Raw genomic sequence first — 16,024 nt, 5'->3', positions numbered from 1 at the left:
AGGCAATAATATGAAATATTGGGTCTGGGCTATATAAGCCTCAGTTGTGGCTCAGATTTGAGGATTCTGGTTTACTTAAGGCTGTGAATTGGCACCAATAATAAAACCTGTTTTGGCCCAGATCAGGGGCAGCTAAGCTGATTAACTGGCTGAGATTCGGGCCGGTTATGGCCCATGTGTGGCCCGAGTCTTTAATCCAGTTCTGGGACACTTCTGGGCCATCATAAAGACAGATAAAGTAGCATATTAAGACAAATGATATTCAAGTGAAATAAAATTGGGTCATGTTAAAAGCATATTATTTTAATCAGATGAAGAAACCAGGATTGAGGCATGGTGAGATGTCTTAAGCACCAAAGAATCACATCCAGTTTCCTTCTCATCATCAGAGCTCTCCTGGTTTTCTTCAAATCCATGTCCCTATCATAATCTTCTTCAGTGTCATGTACAATTTGCAGTTGTTATCCAACACAACAGTACAACTGATGAACAAGTCATGTGACCAATTCAAATCAAATCACTTTATTAATCACAATACCATGAATGCAAGTAAAATGCTTTTGTGCAAACTCTGCAGCATGACAGAATAACAAGTACTGAATATATTTCCAAATATCTGAATATATAAGGGCTCAATACTGGTAGAAAATATAGTGCAATACTATACTATGCAGAGAGAACAAAATGAAAAGAATAAACAACAATCACTGTATACTGTAGATATACCTCTGCAGTGCAGTACATTATGAATTAACGCAACTGAGAATGTCAGGGAGCACAACATGGCTTGTTCTTCATTTCTCCATCAACTGACTTCATCCTTCTTCAAAAAAATCAAAAACTTTAAGTCCATAAAAATATTTTTGCTGAATACAAGTGCAGGTGTCAGTACTTACCATATTCAGTCATTATCTGCCCAAACTCCAGAAATGATGCACTAATGATTTGTACATTCTAGGACTTATATAAAGATTTATATGTGAAAAATGATAATTGCTGACTCGAATAGAGATCAACATCAAATGCTGTATTAATGCATTGATTGAATAAAGACATACCAATGGGATTGAGCACCTTTTCAGTCTTTTCTGTTTGGGGACAATAGAGCCATGATCATTCCTCATCCCCAACAGGACTGATGTTCTTTGCGTTTTTGCTCTTCAGCTGTAAAACAGAAATATGTCTTCTATGTCAAATTCGGTGCAAAATGTAACTGCAGTAAAGTTCTGTCGAGGTGCTCAGACTGACACAGACGTAACACTGGAAAGGTTTGCCTTCACAGCTTTTGGTCTTCTCCGTAAACACACAAGATGGTCAAATTCATCCCTCTCCACAAACAAGATGTGTTTGACAAGAGTTTGAGAGGCCTTTTGTCTTCCTTTTCAGCTGAAATAAAGAAAAAGTAAAAAGTTGTTGTTGTTTTAATGCATACATGTTGAGACCGTGTTTTATAAATGATCTGTGAACAAAATATTTGAAAGGAAGGGCTATAAGGAAGGTTATTAACACATAAAATGAGGATACATTACTTCAGCTTTCCTGACAACTTCAAGTTCAGCTTTGAGATTCGAGTTCAAGTTCCCTGTTAATACAAGAACTGATCCAAATCTGATTCTGAGCTGAGAAAATATGCCATGATGAACAAGAGAAAGAAAGAAAGAAAGAAAAATATGTGTCTGAATTATGAATTACAGTTCAGAAAAATAGGAAAGAAAAATGTGTGTGAGCGCGACTTTTACATGTCCTCTTTCCACCACAGGCGAATTTCAAACGAATATCACAATGAAAACTAACTTTATAATGCTGCAGAGTCCGTCTGAATGATCTGAACGTCAAACTTGTTGAATAGGACAAACAGTGTCCTGTATCGATTTGAAAATAAAAACTCATATTATTCATAAACGATCTACTGCTTTATGAGACGGGAGAAAACCTTACCTGTACATTTTGGAAGTCATCTAAAATCCATATCTTTTTAGCAAAACATTTCAAACATCTGGGAGAGTTTAAAACACAAACAATTCAAAACGCAAATGGCAAACATATTGAAATAAACCCACAATGCATTTAGGCGACAGTTTATGTATCATATCTCCTGTTGCCAATAGGGGCGCTAATTTAGAGAACGCTCGTATGGGTATTTGAGGATAGTGACAAACGACTTATACGGTCGTGTGAGTTGGAGGACTTGTTGGTTTTCCAGCTCCTGTTCCTGTTCCTGTCTTTATGAGACACTCTCCACAGTATCTATCATCATCTGAAAGGTCATCAAAATGTCTGTTGCTGTGTTCAGTGTTCAATGTGAGTCATGTGCAAACGCTGTATTCTCCTACTGAACTCAGACACTAATGTCACTTGCACATTCACATTTATAAAAAGCATCCGCTCTTACGTTACTTCCCCCCCCCCCCATTGTAAAGAATAGTGCCTTGCTAACCCACTGCGATCACTATTATTAAAATGCTAAATGAATATATGGCTCTGTATGTCTCTTTTATTAACATTTGTAATCTCGCTCAATGTGATAGCCTAAAAATTCTTAAGAGTTGTTATGCAAGATCAGATATGAAAAAAATGTTTATGCAGCATATTTCATATAGTCTTTTATTATTATTTTTTTCATGCTGTCATATAGCCTAATTACATTTTTGGGCTTAATTTCTGACCACTGGAAAAATGAACTTTAATTTACAGCAATATTGTTGACTTGATTGCAAATTATTTCAGATACTATTTAAACTGAACTGAGCTGAACTGCCTTTAACTGTCATTTTGCATTATTGACACACTGTTTTCTTAATGAAAAGTGTTCAGTTGCTTTGACGCACTCATTTTTGTATAAAGCACTTTATAAATAGAGGTGTCTTGACTTCATCTGTGCTCACTGTTGATTGTAAAATCTGTAGTATAGTCACAATAATTACAAGTTAAAATCAATCCATGAACAGTTCTGCATTTTCAGTTTGCTGCATGACTAATTCAATTTAATATAAAATGTGTTAAAAACTATTTATTTCAGCATGGTGTCTTTATGTAGCATCCACATGAGCACCAAACAAGAACTGAGAATTCAAGCATTGAGAGAAGCAGATCTATCACAAGATCTATGGCTAACATTATTAACATTAATAACAACTAAATCACTTTTTATCCAGAAAATACTACAAACACCACCAGGTCATTTAAAAGAAGAACTATAGTTGATAATATGTATATTTTATATAATTTTATAATTTTAAAAAGAAGAACGACCTAAATGTATCATGGATGTGGTCTTCCATTAAAACACCCATCCGAGAAGTTTCAGAATGAAGCGTTAAATGTGAAACCAGAAGATGAAAAAAGAAGTGAGCAGTGTAAATGCATGACCTTCAGTTTATATTTGACTCTCGTGTTGAGCCCCACTGGTTTCCTGACTTCTGCTGATCTACATGTTTGATCTGATCAAGTATCTTCATTGTGTTCAGCTGGGAAAATCCTTGTTTGGTTCAGTCAGTGTTTCTCTGCTTTCCACAAATCACAATCAAACTCCACAGACCGACAAAAACTACTGATATGAGTTACTGAAAAGATTTCAACAAGAGATGAGTTCAGTACAACAATCTGAAGACTGTTACACTACACGAATAAGAAATGTATTTCTGTGCAAATAAAGTAACAAACAAATTAATTTCACAATACTGTACTACAACTATAGTGTATACACTGAAAACCCTAATAAGTTGACTGAACTAAATTTATTGAGTAAACTTGTTGCCTCAATTTAATTGAGTAATGGAGTCTCCCAAAACTTACATATTTAAGTTCATTTAACTTGTTGGTTTTGTAGACTACCTAAATCCCTCAGAGGTCACCATTGTGGTGGAAAGTGTTTGGTTTAGTTGGGATCTTGGTCCAGTTACTTCTTGTGTTAATTTGTCTCTTGCTGCTGTTTTTGTGGTGAAAAAAAGACAAATTTAAATGAGCTCAGGTGTTATTTGATGTTTTTTGTTGATGAGAAAGTCATCACATAATACGTAATTGAGATCATAAAATAAGTTTTGTTTGATATTTTTAACAGGCACCAGGAGTAAAATACTTATTTTAAAGATGGATGAAATGAATGTGTTTGACATAATTTGAGTAAAAGAATCAATCAAGTTTTCACACACACAGACTTCTAGATGTAGCATATGCATCACAATAATGGTGACAAACAAAAGAGCTCCATAGCACAAACTCATCCTTATTTTCCAGCCTTTTTTGTTCTGATTGTCACCATTGATGTGATGCATATCCAAAATCTTGATGTCTGTTTGTGACGACATGACCGGTTTTCTAAAAGTAAGTACATTGTTTTATCTACAAAGTTTGTCCATAAAAGTATATCCGTAGTTGCAGCAATACATTTTATTTTACTATAATTAGTCACCATTACAAGCAAGATATGTTAATGTTAGATCTCAACTCTCTTTGCCACAGTAACAGTGTTTTACAACACACAAGTTACAGCAGCAAGAGACAAGCTAACACCAACAAAGAGCTGATAACACCTGAGCTCTTTTAAGCTTCATCTTTCTTTGCCACAAAAACAGCATTTTAAAATATACTGTTATAGCAGCAAGAGACAAGCGAACATAAGAAGTATCTGAAACAAGATCCCAACTAAACCAAACATTTTCCACCACAATGGTGACTTCAAATGAATCAAGTAGGCACATTTAAACCTCTGTTAATTCTCAATAAGAGCTTCTCTAGATGTCTGACAGAAATAAAGTCACAGAACCTTGTAAGGAGGATATGTGAACGTCTATATCGGATGTACAGAAGACATAAAAAACATTAAAAAAATACGTCATAAAAACATTCTCTCCTCAGTGGATGTCTTTTCCATGTCTGCAAAGACATAAAAATACTTTTTTTTTCTTCTTTTTTTTACAGTGCAGTATAGGGTTTACTGTATTTTCATAAATATTGTGACAGTTTGTCAAAAGGTCAAAGTTTAAATATGCTGTTATTTGTTTTACTTCAATGTGCTGTCAAAAATAAGAACATCATTTTCAGTTAAATGTACATGTTGATTTAACTTAAATATATAAGTACACTTGAAATTAGTACCAAGTTAAGTGAACATAATTGTTTAAGTACATTAAATAAGCATCAAGTTTGGTGAACTGAGTAATTTAAGTACAATCTACAAATCCGTCAAGTTAAATAAACTTAAACATGTAAGTTTTGGGAGACTCCATTACTCAATTAAATTGAGGCAACGAGTTTACTCAATCAATTTAGTTCAGTCAACTTATTAGGGTTTTCAGTGTACAGTCTACAAAACCGTCAAGTTAAATAAACTTAAATATGTAAGTTTTGAGGGACTCCATTACTCAATTAAATTGAGGCAATGAGTTTACTCAATCAATTTAGTTCATTCAACTTATTAGGGTTTTCGATCTAACGAGTTAAGCAGTAACTTTAGGTGCCATGTTCTTTCGCTCAAAGGAAAACGATTGGGCCACTTCATCAAATACTTAAGTTGTCATTTCAATAATCATCTCAAAATCACGTACCACAAGGATTTAAATTAACATATTTCACCAGTAGAAATTATGCAAAACAACTTTATATCTACATAATTTTAGTCACCGAACATAGTACACAAAGAAAAACTTCCTCTTGAATTGTAGTTCAGCAACCAAACAGACCAAAAGGACGAATTTTGTAACCCACCAATCAGTGCTTTTGTTCTCTTGTTGCTAGGCAGAATTTCTCCCATGGCCAATCACATTAAAGGAAAAACAGAGTGACGTTGAGTTTTTCGAAAGGATTACTCATGATTTTGAGCTCACAACACTTGAAATCTTAAGTTTGTGCATTTTTAAGGTAAATTAGTTAAATTAACTCATATTTTTAAGTGACAGGGCCAAAATGCAAAATTTTAAGTAATGTTTAGTCAACATTACTTGATTTTTTAAGTCAAGGCAACATTAGGGTTTACAGTGTAATGTACTAAAATACACTACAGTTTACTGTAGTAAAAATGTAAATTACATTATTTATTACAGTTTGTCAGTTCACTATAGTTAATACTAAACTATACTGTAGCATTTATCAATAATGTGTTGTAAAATTATAATATATTATAATTATATACTATAGTATGGTTCGAAAACACTAAAGTATTTACTATAAATTACTATAGTATTTTTTTTTTTTGATTTCTCGTAAAGACCCTGCTGAAGCGCCAACTAGTGACCGAACATGAAAGAAAAGTGTCAAAGGAATTCAAACTGTTACCGATATATTTTTATTACTATATGCTATAGCCCATATATTCACAGCCTGATCCTGTTTTGATTTAGTTTCTGATTAGATCTGATGCTGTTTGAGAAGCTTAATTCCTCACATAACTTAGATTTAATGCTTTTAATGTAATAGTGATATTTTTTTTGTTTTGTTTTAAGAATAGATATGTGTTTTCATGGTTCATGCGTAGTGTTTGTGTCTTCTTTTCTGGTTAGCATGGTCTGCTGAAGATAATTTAAAAAAAACAAAAAAAATATATATATATATATATATACAACAAAAAAACTAATAATAATAATAATTATAATATAATCTCATATATATATATAGTATATTTTTTTTTACTAGTGACTGAATTCAGTATTATGTAGAGCAAGGTATTTCTGCTAATGCAGATGACATTTTACTGCCCTTCCTGACTGAAAATGAAAACACTTTTTTTTTTTTTTTACCACAGTCTCAATGGCTGAATGGTGTTTATTAACAATCTCTTAGCTTTTTTTCAGTATTTGTAATTAAAATGATCAATATATATATATATATATATATATATATATATATATATATATATATATATATATATATATTGATCATATATATATATATATATATATATATATATATTGATCATATATATATATATATATATATATATATATATATATATAGTGAGACAGTAGGCCTACTGTGGGACCTCATGATTCTAATCCTGATTAATTATTTGTCTGTTTTACTTAAAACGACATAACATTAGGCTGGATTTGATTCGAATTCATGTTTTTCAACTTGCCTGAAGTGGCACATTATCATTTTATCATTGTCATCATCAAATTAATATTCTGAAGTCTTACATCCAACTTTTCTGTATTCATATTCAGTGCACCAGATTCAGAGGTCACTCAGTGATTCATCTGACAACCACTAGATGGAGCTAATCTGTTTTTCATATGTATTAGGATAATTCATGGGCATTATCCTCTACAAATCACATCAGTTGTATCTGCTAAGATTCAGTCTACTCTGGTTAGGAAGCACTGGACTAGTCCCCCACTGGTAACCCCAAACTTGTTTCGTTTTACAAGTTTTTTAATTAGATTTTTTTTTTTTTTTTATATAACCTTGTTTGACCTTTTGACCTTTAATCTAATTCATACACACAGTGTCATTAAGGGCCACAAACACAACTGTGTTCTATAGTCATTAAAATCTACTGTATAAAGCAACACAATATTACTATAATATACACTTGGTCTGTATGTCATTGTTCTCTACAGAAAATAAAAATCACTTGTGTCAGCAGCGTTCTATCTGTTTGTGCTTGTGGAGTCTGCCTGGTAAGTCTTTACTATGGCTTCATTTAGATTTAGTCATTTAGCAGATGCTTTTATCCAAAGTGACTTACAAATGACGACAATTGAAGCAATCAAAATCAACAAAAGAACATTTGTGTTAATATCAACATTTCAAAATCAGTTTATTTTTATGTTTATTTGATCAATTATCCATGTAGCGTACGCAATGTTCTGATATATTCATTATTTTCATCATTCATTTTGCATCTAATATTTATTTAATAGTTTTGTCCGACTAAAATACTCAAGTAGGCAAGCTACTTCTGTGTTTTCCCTCTCAGCATGAAAGGTTAAGGTTATAGAGAATTATTGGATTATCCATTAAAATAAGTGCAAGGTTTAAAAAATACAAATGTTCTGACAAATGATTAGTAGTTATAATCAATGTCCCCGCAAAATTTTCTCTATTGAAAAACTACACTATGTGTAAACTCTTATACATTTAACACCCGAAACACACAACAGTGTGTTCAACGAAAGTAAAATAAAATAAAATTAAATAAGACATCGACATCTTCTTTCTTTATACACACTTCTGTAGAAGTGAGACAGAAATAAAGTTAATCTGATTAGTAATAATTTAAACTGGTAATGCTTTATGTGCAGTTGCTTAATCAGATCTTGAGAGATTTAAAGTATTTTATCTTCAGTTCATCTAAGGCTGTGGCTGAAGAAAAGTTGTAGTTTGAGTACTTTTTTTTTCTTTCAGTGCTTGTTTACAGCAGTTGTTTGAGTGATTGAAATAATGTTTTAGGAACATCATACTAACATTTAAATAACATTCTACCAACATTAATGAAACTGAGTATTTTTATGTTCTTGGAATAATACAAATCAAGGTTCCTAAATGTTGAACTTTAAATCAAAATTAAGTTGAAAGAACATTTGAGGAACATCATACCTTTTAAAAAAAGAAACAACTCAACAAAATGTAGTGGTTTACCCAAACGTTGAAATTACTTTCCCAGCTCATTTATGCGTGTGCACGACATATACATACATATATATATATATATATATGGGTCATGTGACAAGAACTAACCAATCAGCTTCATCCTTTCCCGTAACAACGTTGAAAGCTCAGCCAAGATGAAGGAACAGCTGATCATAGTTGTATATGGATTGCAATTTTGAAATAAATTTAGTAGCAGAGCTAGCCTACTGCAAGCGATTTTTAGAGCTGCAAATCCATTTATCCTTTGCTGAAATTTCCGCGTCTCATGGAGAGAGCACGTCATTGTTGCTTAGCAAAGACAGACGCCTCATGAGCGCTTCTGCCCGAGCGCTTTGGAAAGGAGGAGAAAGACGTGCTTAGCGTTTTCCATGCGTTTTTAGGCGCGATATGTGAACGGCCCCTAAGGCGCTCGCTCACTCAGCACACGCGGAAGGCTCATTGCAAAATGTCTAATGCATTTCACAGACCAGAAATATAAGATCCTAAAATAACCAACAGGTCTGGTGTTTGGGTGCACTTTGGATTCCCTGTAAGCTATAATACCAGTGTCTAAATGCTGCAGGGATAGTTTGTTGCGTGCATGTTTCTCCTTTTTTTCGTCTTTTCCCAGATATTGACACAATAAGGTGATGTCGGCGTAAATGAGTTGACATGTTTCAAGTATTCCCGCTGGTGTTTTTTTTTTTTTTTTTTTTTTGTATTCCCGCTGGTGTACCCTGTCATGTTGCAGATGCGACATACCGTTGTTTTTTTATCCACCACTCTCTTGCCATCACCATTATAGCTTAAAGGGAATCCAAAGTGCACCCAAACACCAGACCTGTTGGTTACTGGAGGATCTTCTTTTTCTAGTCTGTTAAACGCATTGGCCATTTTGCAACGAGCCTTCAGCGCGTACTGAGTGAGCGAGCGCCTGACTGAGTAGCCTAACATAAACATATAAGTTGGTGTTTTTTTCTTCTTCGGGAGTGTCAGGGGCGTTGCCTGTTACGTCGTTTGGGTTATTGGGCTACCTTGTTGAACGCATATCATTATATTTCTCTTTTTTTTTTCAAATATAATTAATTAGTCCATGAACCGTTCGGTATACATAATGCGTACCGCGTACCGAACCGAAAGCGTCGTACCGAACGGTTCAATACGAATACGCGTATCGTTACACCCCTAATATATATATATATATATATATATATAATAGGCTATATTACATATTGTAATGTTATATAATGTTGTGCGCTATCTGTCACGCCCACTGAAGGCTTGTTGAAGTGAACTAACCTTGGAACAGAAGCTGCTCCGGAGCAGGTTATATTCAGAGAGTGAGTTGCTATGACTACTAACATACCCTGAAAGTTACCTCCGTTCTTGGAACCGAAATTTGAGGTTATCTGCTTACTTACTCTTAAACATACCCAGGTATGTCACATAACCTGCTTTCTGGAATACCCCCCTGAGCTGCTATCAGATATCAAACATATGTAAATGTAATTTTTCAGTATTAAAAACAACCTTTTCCAATACAGTGGCCGCAGGTTCTGCTCTGGTTTTCATACTTCATCTGTCCCACACTCCTTCTTATACAAAAAAGCAGATAACATTGCATCATATTTTTCACCTATTGCTCCTGAGATCTTCAGTTTCCTGCAGAACTGCTTACAAGCATTTATTTTATCAGCAGCACATCAAACCGCAGCGTTTTTAGGTTAAAGTTCACTTGAAGGTCTTCTCTTTCATCTGCTCTCAACTGCTTAGTTGTTACTGTGCAAACAGATTTTACATTGGTTTATTGATACAGCTGATGTTGGCAGTTTAGTTGGTCTATGTGGTTTTATTTTAGTGTGAAGTGTGAAACGGGGTTAAACTCAGGGTAAACAACGTTCTTAAAAATAAAGTTGCTTCATGATGCCATATAGAACCTTTTTGTCTAAATGATTCCATAAATAATGATTTTTATATCTGAAGAGACTTTCTGTTTTAGAAAAGGTTAATTGTGGCAAAAGAAGGTTTGTCAGATTACAAAAAAGGTATGAAAGAGATTCTTTAAAGAACCTTTGACTAAATGATTGAGGAACAAATAATGGTTATTCTATGGCATCGCTGTGAAGAACCTTTTAAGCACCTTCATTTTTATAAGTGAAGAATTAAATTATGATAACATAAAAGAGTCCCAAAAAATAATTATGTTTAATGATTGTCAAATTAATCACAGTCGCAGTATTTTTTGTAACGCTGCTTTAGAACCATTTGTATTGTGAAAAGTTATATCAAAGCTGTTCAATCAGACCACCTTCCTGAGTATCTGAGTAATCAGAGTTTGATAGCAATGTCTGCTGTTTTCTCTTTTGTTGAAGACTGGATCTGAATTCATAAACCAGCACAGCAACAGTAGCCACGCCCACCAGAGCAGAGAGAGCCAATCGGATCACAGCTTCAGTAGAACCACAACAGTGGATGCAGTCTTGTGAGAAAAGAAATGAACAACGTTACGAAACAGAAATATTATTTGAGGGGATATATATACAGGTGCTGGTCATATAATTAGAATATCATCAAAAAGTTGATTTATTTCACTCATTCCATTAAAAAAGTGAAACTTGTATATTATATTCATTCATTACACACAGACTGATATATTTCAAATGTTTATTTATTTTAGTTTTGATGATTATAACTGACAACTAAGGAAAATCCCAAATTTAATATCTCAGAAATTTCGAATATTGTGGAAAGGTTCAATATTGAAGACACCTGGTGCCACACTCTAATCAGTTAATTAACTCAAAACACCTGCAAAGGCCTTTAAATGGTCTCTCAGTCTAGTTCTGTAGGCTACACAATCATGGGGAAGACTGCTGACTTGACAGTTGTCAAAAGACAAGAGGCAAGAGACAAAAATTCATTGCAAAAGAGGCTGGCTGTTCACAGAGCTCTGTGTCCAAGCACATTACAAGATTGGCGAAGGGAAGGAAAAGATGTGGTAGAAAAAAAGTGTACAAGCAATTGGGATAACTGCACTTCAAGAACCACTACACACAGACGTATGGAAGACATGGGTTTCAGCTGTTGCATTCCTTGTGTCAAGTCACTCTTGAACAAAAGACAGCGTCAGAAGTGTCTCACTTTAAAAAGGACTGGACTGCTGCTGAGTGGTCGAAAGTTATGTTCTCTGATGAAAGAAAAAATATGTCCCATGTCCAGAAAGGTAATAAAAACATCTTCAAAGTAGTGTGACATCAGAGGGTCAGTTAGAATTATTTGAAGCATCGAAAATACATTTTGGTCCAAAAATAACAAAAACTATAACTTTATTCAGCATTGCCTTCTCTTCCGTGTCTGTTGTGAGAGAGTTCAAAACAAAGCAGTTTGTGATTTCCGGTTCGCGAACGAATCACTCGATGTAACCGGATCTTCTTGAACCAGTTCACCGAATCGAACTGAATCGTTTGAAACAGTTCGCGTCTCCAATACGCATTAATCCACAAATGACTTAAGCTGTTAATTTTTTTAATGTGGCCGACACTCCCTCTGAGTTAAAACAAACCAATATCCCGGAGTAATTCATTTACTCAAACAATACACTGACTGAACTGATGTGAAGAGAGAACTGAAGATGAACACCGAGCTGAGCCAGATAATGAACGAAAGATTGACTAGATCGTTCTCGAGTCATTTGTGGATTAATGCGTATTGGAGACACAAACTGTTTAAAACGATTCAGTTCGATTTGGTGAACTGGTTCAAGAAGATCCGGTTACATCAAGTGATTCGTTCGTCAACCGGATATTGCTACACTGCAGTGAATGCGCTCACAACAGATCCGGAAGAGAAGACAATGATGAATAAAGTCGTAGTTTTTGTTATTTTTGGACCAAAATGTATTTTCGATGCTTCCCTCTGATGTCACATGGATTACTTTGAAAATGTTTTTATTACCTTTCTAGACATGGACAGTATACCGTACACCAGTGATGTGCTGGATGATCAAAAATGATCTGTTACCCGCGGTTACGAGTCATCCAAAAATATTTTGAATTATATTCGGTTTGCGGTCGGTCGGTTTGTTTGAAATAAAGATGTCAAATAAACCTTTGTAATTTATATAGTACTAGACACAATTTTGAAATACATAGGCCTACACTTTATTGGCTGAATAACTGGCACCAAGATGATGCACGAGCTCAGTCTGCAGGTAGAGAAGGAGGCGGTAAAGAAGACTGGGGAGCAACAGCGCTGTTTTTGGTAAAACATGATTTTGAGGACTTCATTAAGTTTTGTTTTATAGAAAACTCTTTTTAAAAGATTTTCATTTTGTATAAATTGTATCTTAATTTTGATCAATGTTTTATCAATCAATTGCCCATATTTAATACATAAGAAGCAAATAGACAATATAATGAGGCACCGACACGATCACTTGCGTGTGAACTGGAGGGCACCGAAACTCAGCCTGTGCCTCACAGATTTGTGAAATATAGGCTATATATTACAGCAAACTTCAAATGTCTCTTTTAAAAGAAAATATTCAAACCAAAATAAATAGGCTGCTCTCTGATTATGTAGGCTAATCCATTAGACGTGAATTTCTCTCTGGCGTTCATGGCGAGTCCGCATCGTCAACTTCATCTTTGCAGCGACACAGAAAACACTAGTTTATTACTAAACAATTAAATGTCTCAAACCAGCAGGCCATTCTGGGTTGAGTGAGCAACCCCACAGAATGAGTGAGCAGAGCGGAATATTCAGAAATGCGCACTCCGCTCACGAGCTCTGATCAGAACAAACCCGAACCTCACTGTCTGCTGAACAGAAACATCAAAATAGACATAGCCAGACTAGACTATTACAAATTATGAGCTTATTGACAATTTTTTATCATTCTGAACAAAAATAGAATATATCAAGTTTTTTTTTTTTTTTTTTGTCTAGTTCCTACGTCTATGGCCCAATGACGCTACGATGAGCATTTACTGCTTTTAAAAAATGTAGGTCAGGAAGCGGGTCGGGTACAATATTTTCTTTTTCTTTTTTTGCGGTCTTAGTTACGGGCAGGTTAGTTGAAAACGTTGGTCAGGTGCGGGTTATTAATACATTGACCCGCGCATCACTGCCATACACACATTTTCAATGAAGGGGAGGGACAGAAAGCTCTCGGACTAAATCTAAAATATCTTAAACTGTGTTTCGAAGATGAACGGTGGTCTTACGGGTTTGGAACGACATGAGGGTGAGTTATTAATGACATAATTTTCCTTTTTGGGTGAACTATCCCTTTAAGGACCATGGTATCTCTGTTCTTAATTGGCGAGCAAACCTATGGGGTTTGCTGGCCAGTAAAGAAAATCTATGGGGTATTGTGAAGAGGAAGATGCGATATGCCAGACCCAACAATGCAGAAGAGCTGAAGGCCACTATCAGAGCAACCTGGGCTCTCATAAGACCTGAGCAGTGCCACAGACTGATTGACTCCATGCTACGCTGCATAGCTGCAGTAATTCAGGCAAAAGGAGCCACAACAAAGTATTGAGTGCTATACATGCTCATACTTTTCATGTTCATACTTTTCAGTTGGCCAAGATTTCTAAAAATAATTTCTTTGTGTTGGTCTTGTAACAGAAATGAGTCGAACCAGACAAATTAAAGAGTCTATCAAAGCTGTATGCATTGAAACACGAGAGCTGAATTCCTCAGGAAGTCGTAAATCACTTCGAGTGCCACAAGAACCAAACAAGATGACCAACTTGTTCACACAACAGTAGAGCTGTAGTCAAGTCCAGCTTTGTCGAGTCCAAGTCAAGTCCAAGTCCAGGACTAGTCGAGACCGAGTCAAGACCGAGTCCAAAGAGGTTCGAGTCCAAGTCAAGTCCAAGTCCAAAAGTTTCGAGTCCAAGTCAAGTCCGAGTCCAAATGAGAGAAAAAAGGGTCCTCTTCAAGACCATATACTTAACTACTGATAATGTTTGTGATGCGAGAGACAGCATATCTCCTATTCTAAGAAAATAAATGTACATTATTATTTGTAATGATCAAAAAGCATGTGCAAAGTAACAACTCTGTAGGACAGGGGTCTCCAAACTACATCCTGGAGGGCCAATGTCCTGAAAAGTTTATCTCCAACTGGCCTTAACACACCTGGAAGAGTCTAGTGTGTCTAGTAAGAGCTTGATTAGCTGGTTCAAGTGTGTATAATTAGGGTTAAAGCTAACAGGGGCGTTACACAAGATACTGGGCCCTATGCATAGGCAGTCCTGATGGGCCCCCATGCCCCCCACCCATGAAAATATCCAGGTAAAATAAAACATATTTCAGATTCCTACTTTTCAAGGGCCCTCTCTTCCTTTGGGGCCCTGGTAATCAGTACTGGTTTTACCCCCTGTCCGACCCTGGGAGCTAAACTATAAAGGACACTGGCCCTCTAAAACATAGTTTGGAGTTGTAAGGTCAAATTAATTTTATGTACTTTATTTTCATTTTATTTACTTAATAATGCTGCTTTTGCTGACATTATGTCTGTGGTCAAAAATTAAAATGACTGATGCCTTGCCTTGGCACAGTGCACAGACGCAACCAAAGCTCGGGATATGACAAATGCGCGCAGCAAGGAAGGGATACGTTTGGCTATACTGGGCATGCGCACATAAATACAGCGACATTTTTGTCATACTGTACTTAGTGCTTGCATAGACTACTCTGCGCTGTCGGAAACAATCAACTACTCCAGCATGCATTAACCATAATTCACACAAAGTGTTTGCAAGTACGACGTGAATTTTAGAATTATAATATTGCGTGGAGCTGTTACTATATGAACTTATCTATGTTGCATGTAAAAATAAAATATGTAATGTAATAATTAGGGTTGTGCCTGAAGCCGAATACCTTATTCGGAATGGCAAGGATAATGGCTTAAAAAACGAATAACGCACAAGGAATAATTCTGCCTGAATACTCGGCTGAAGCTGACAAAGTCTGGTGTTTGCTAGATAACAGGTGAGCCAGGGGATCAGCGCCAGAAGTGAACGAATGTAAACTTTATGAGTGAAAAGAGCGCAAATCAAACACCGCATTGTTGTCGCCTCTCTGCACATCTCTCAGAAATCAGAGCGTTGCAAGAGTAATTTTACCTATAATAATACATCATACACGTTATAGTATTTGTATATATTTAAAAGGCAATGATTTAAAGCTTAGGCTACGATATGATACGAATGAATGGAATAAGCACAGCGCACTCACCAATCAAACAACCATGCTGCGCCTCTCAGTCTCTCAAAAACCAAACCAGTTCTCAAGAGTAGGCTAATAATCAGCTTAGATACGGATACATTGTCTACTTGTCCTACATGTTTGCATCTTTACCTTTTGCTGGTTTGCGCGGCACACACACATTTGTTTAGTGAAGTTCACTAAACATTATAGACTCACTTAAAGTGTTCTG

The 16,024-nt window shown here is 35.4% G+C and overlaps 1 protein-coding gene across 1 annotated transcript in view; it reads right to left on the bottom strand.

The window, feature by feature from the left end:
• Positions 1 to 1,113: 1,113 nt before the first annotated feature.
• Positions 1,114 to 16,024, bottom strand: part of LOC113079608 (uncharacterized) — a 34,158-nt gene continuing 19,247 nt past the window's right edge. Inside the window, exon 6 of the mRNA XM_026251852.1 lies at positions 1,114 to 1,164. Coding sequence (XP_026107637.1) covers positions 1,114 to 1,164 — 51 coding nt within the window. The remainder of the gene's footprint in view (positions 1,165 to 16,024) is intronic.

This window comes from Carassius auratus, unplaced genomic scaffold (assembly GCF_003368295.1).
Source record: "Carassius auratus strain Wakin unplaced genomic scaffold, ASM336829v1 scaf_tig00028723, whole genome shotgun sequence".
Classification (NCBI taxonomy): domain Eukaryota; kingdom Metazoa; phylum Chordata; class Actinopteri; order Cypriniformes; family Cyprinidae; genus Carassius; species Carassius auratus.
This window is presented reverse-complemented; position numbering and strand designations above follow the sequence as displayed.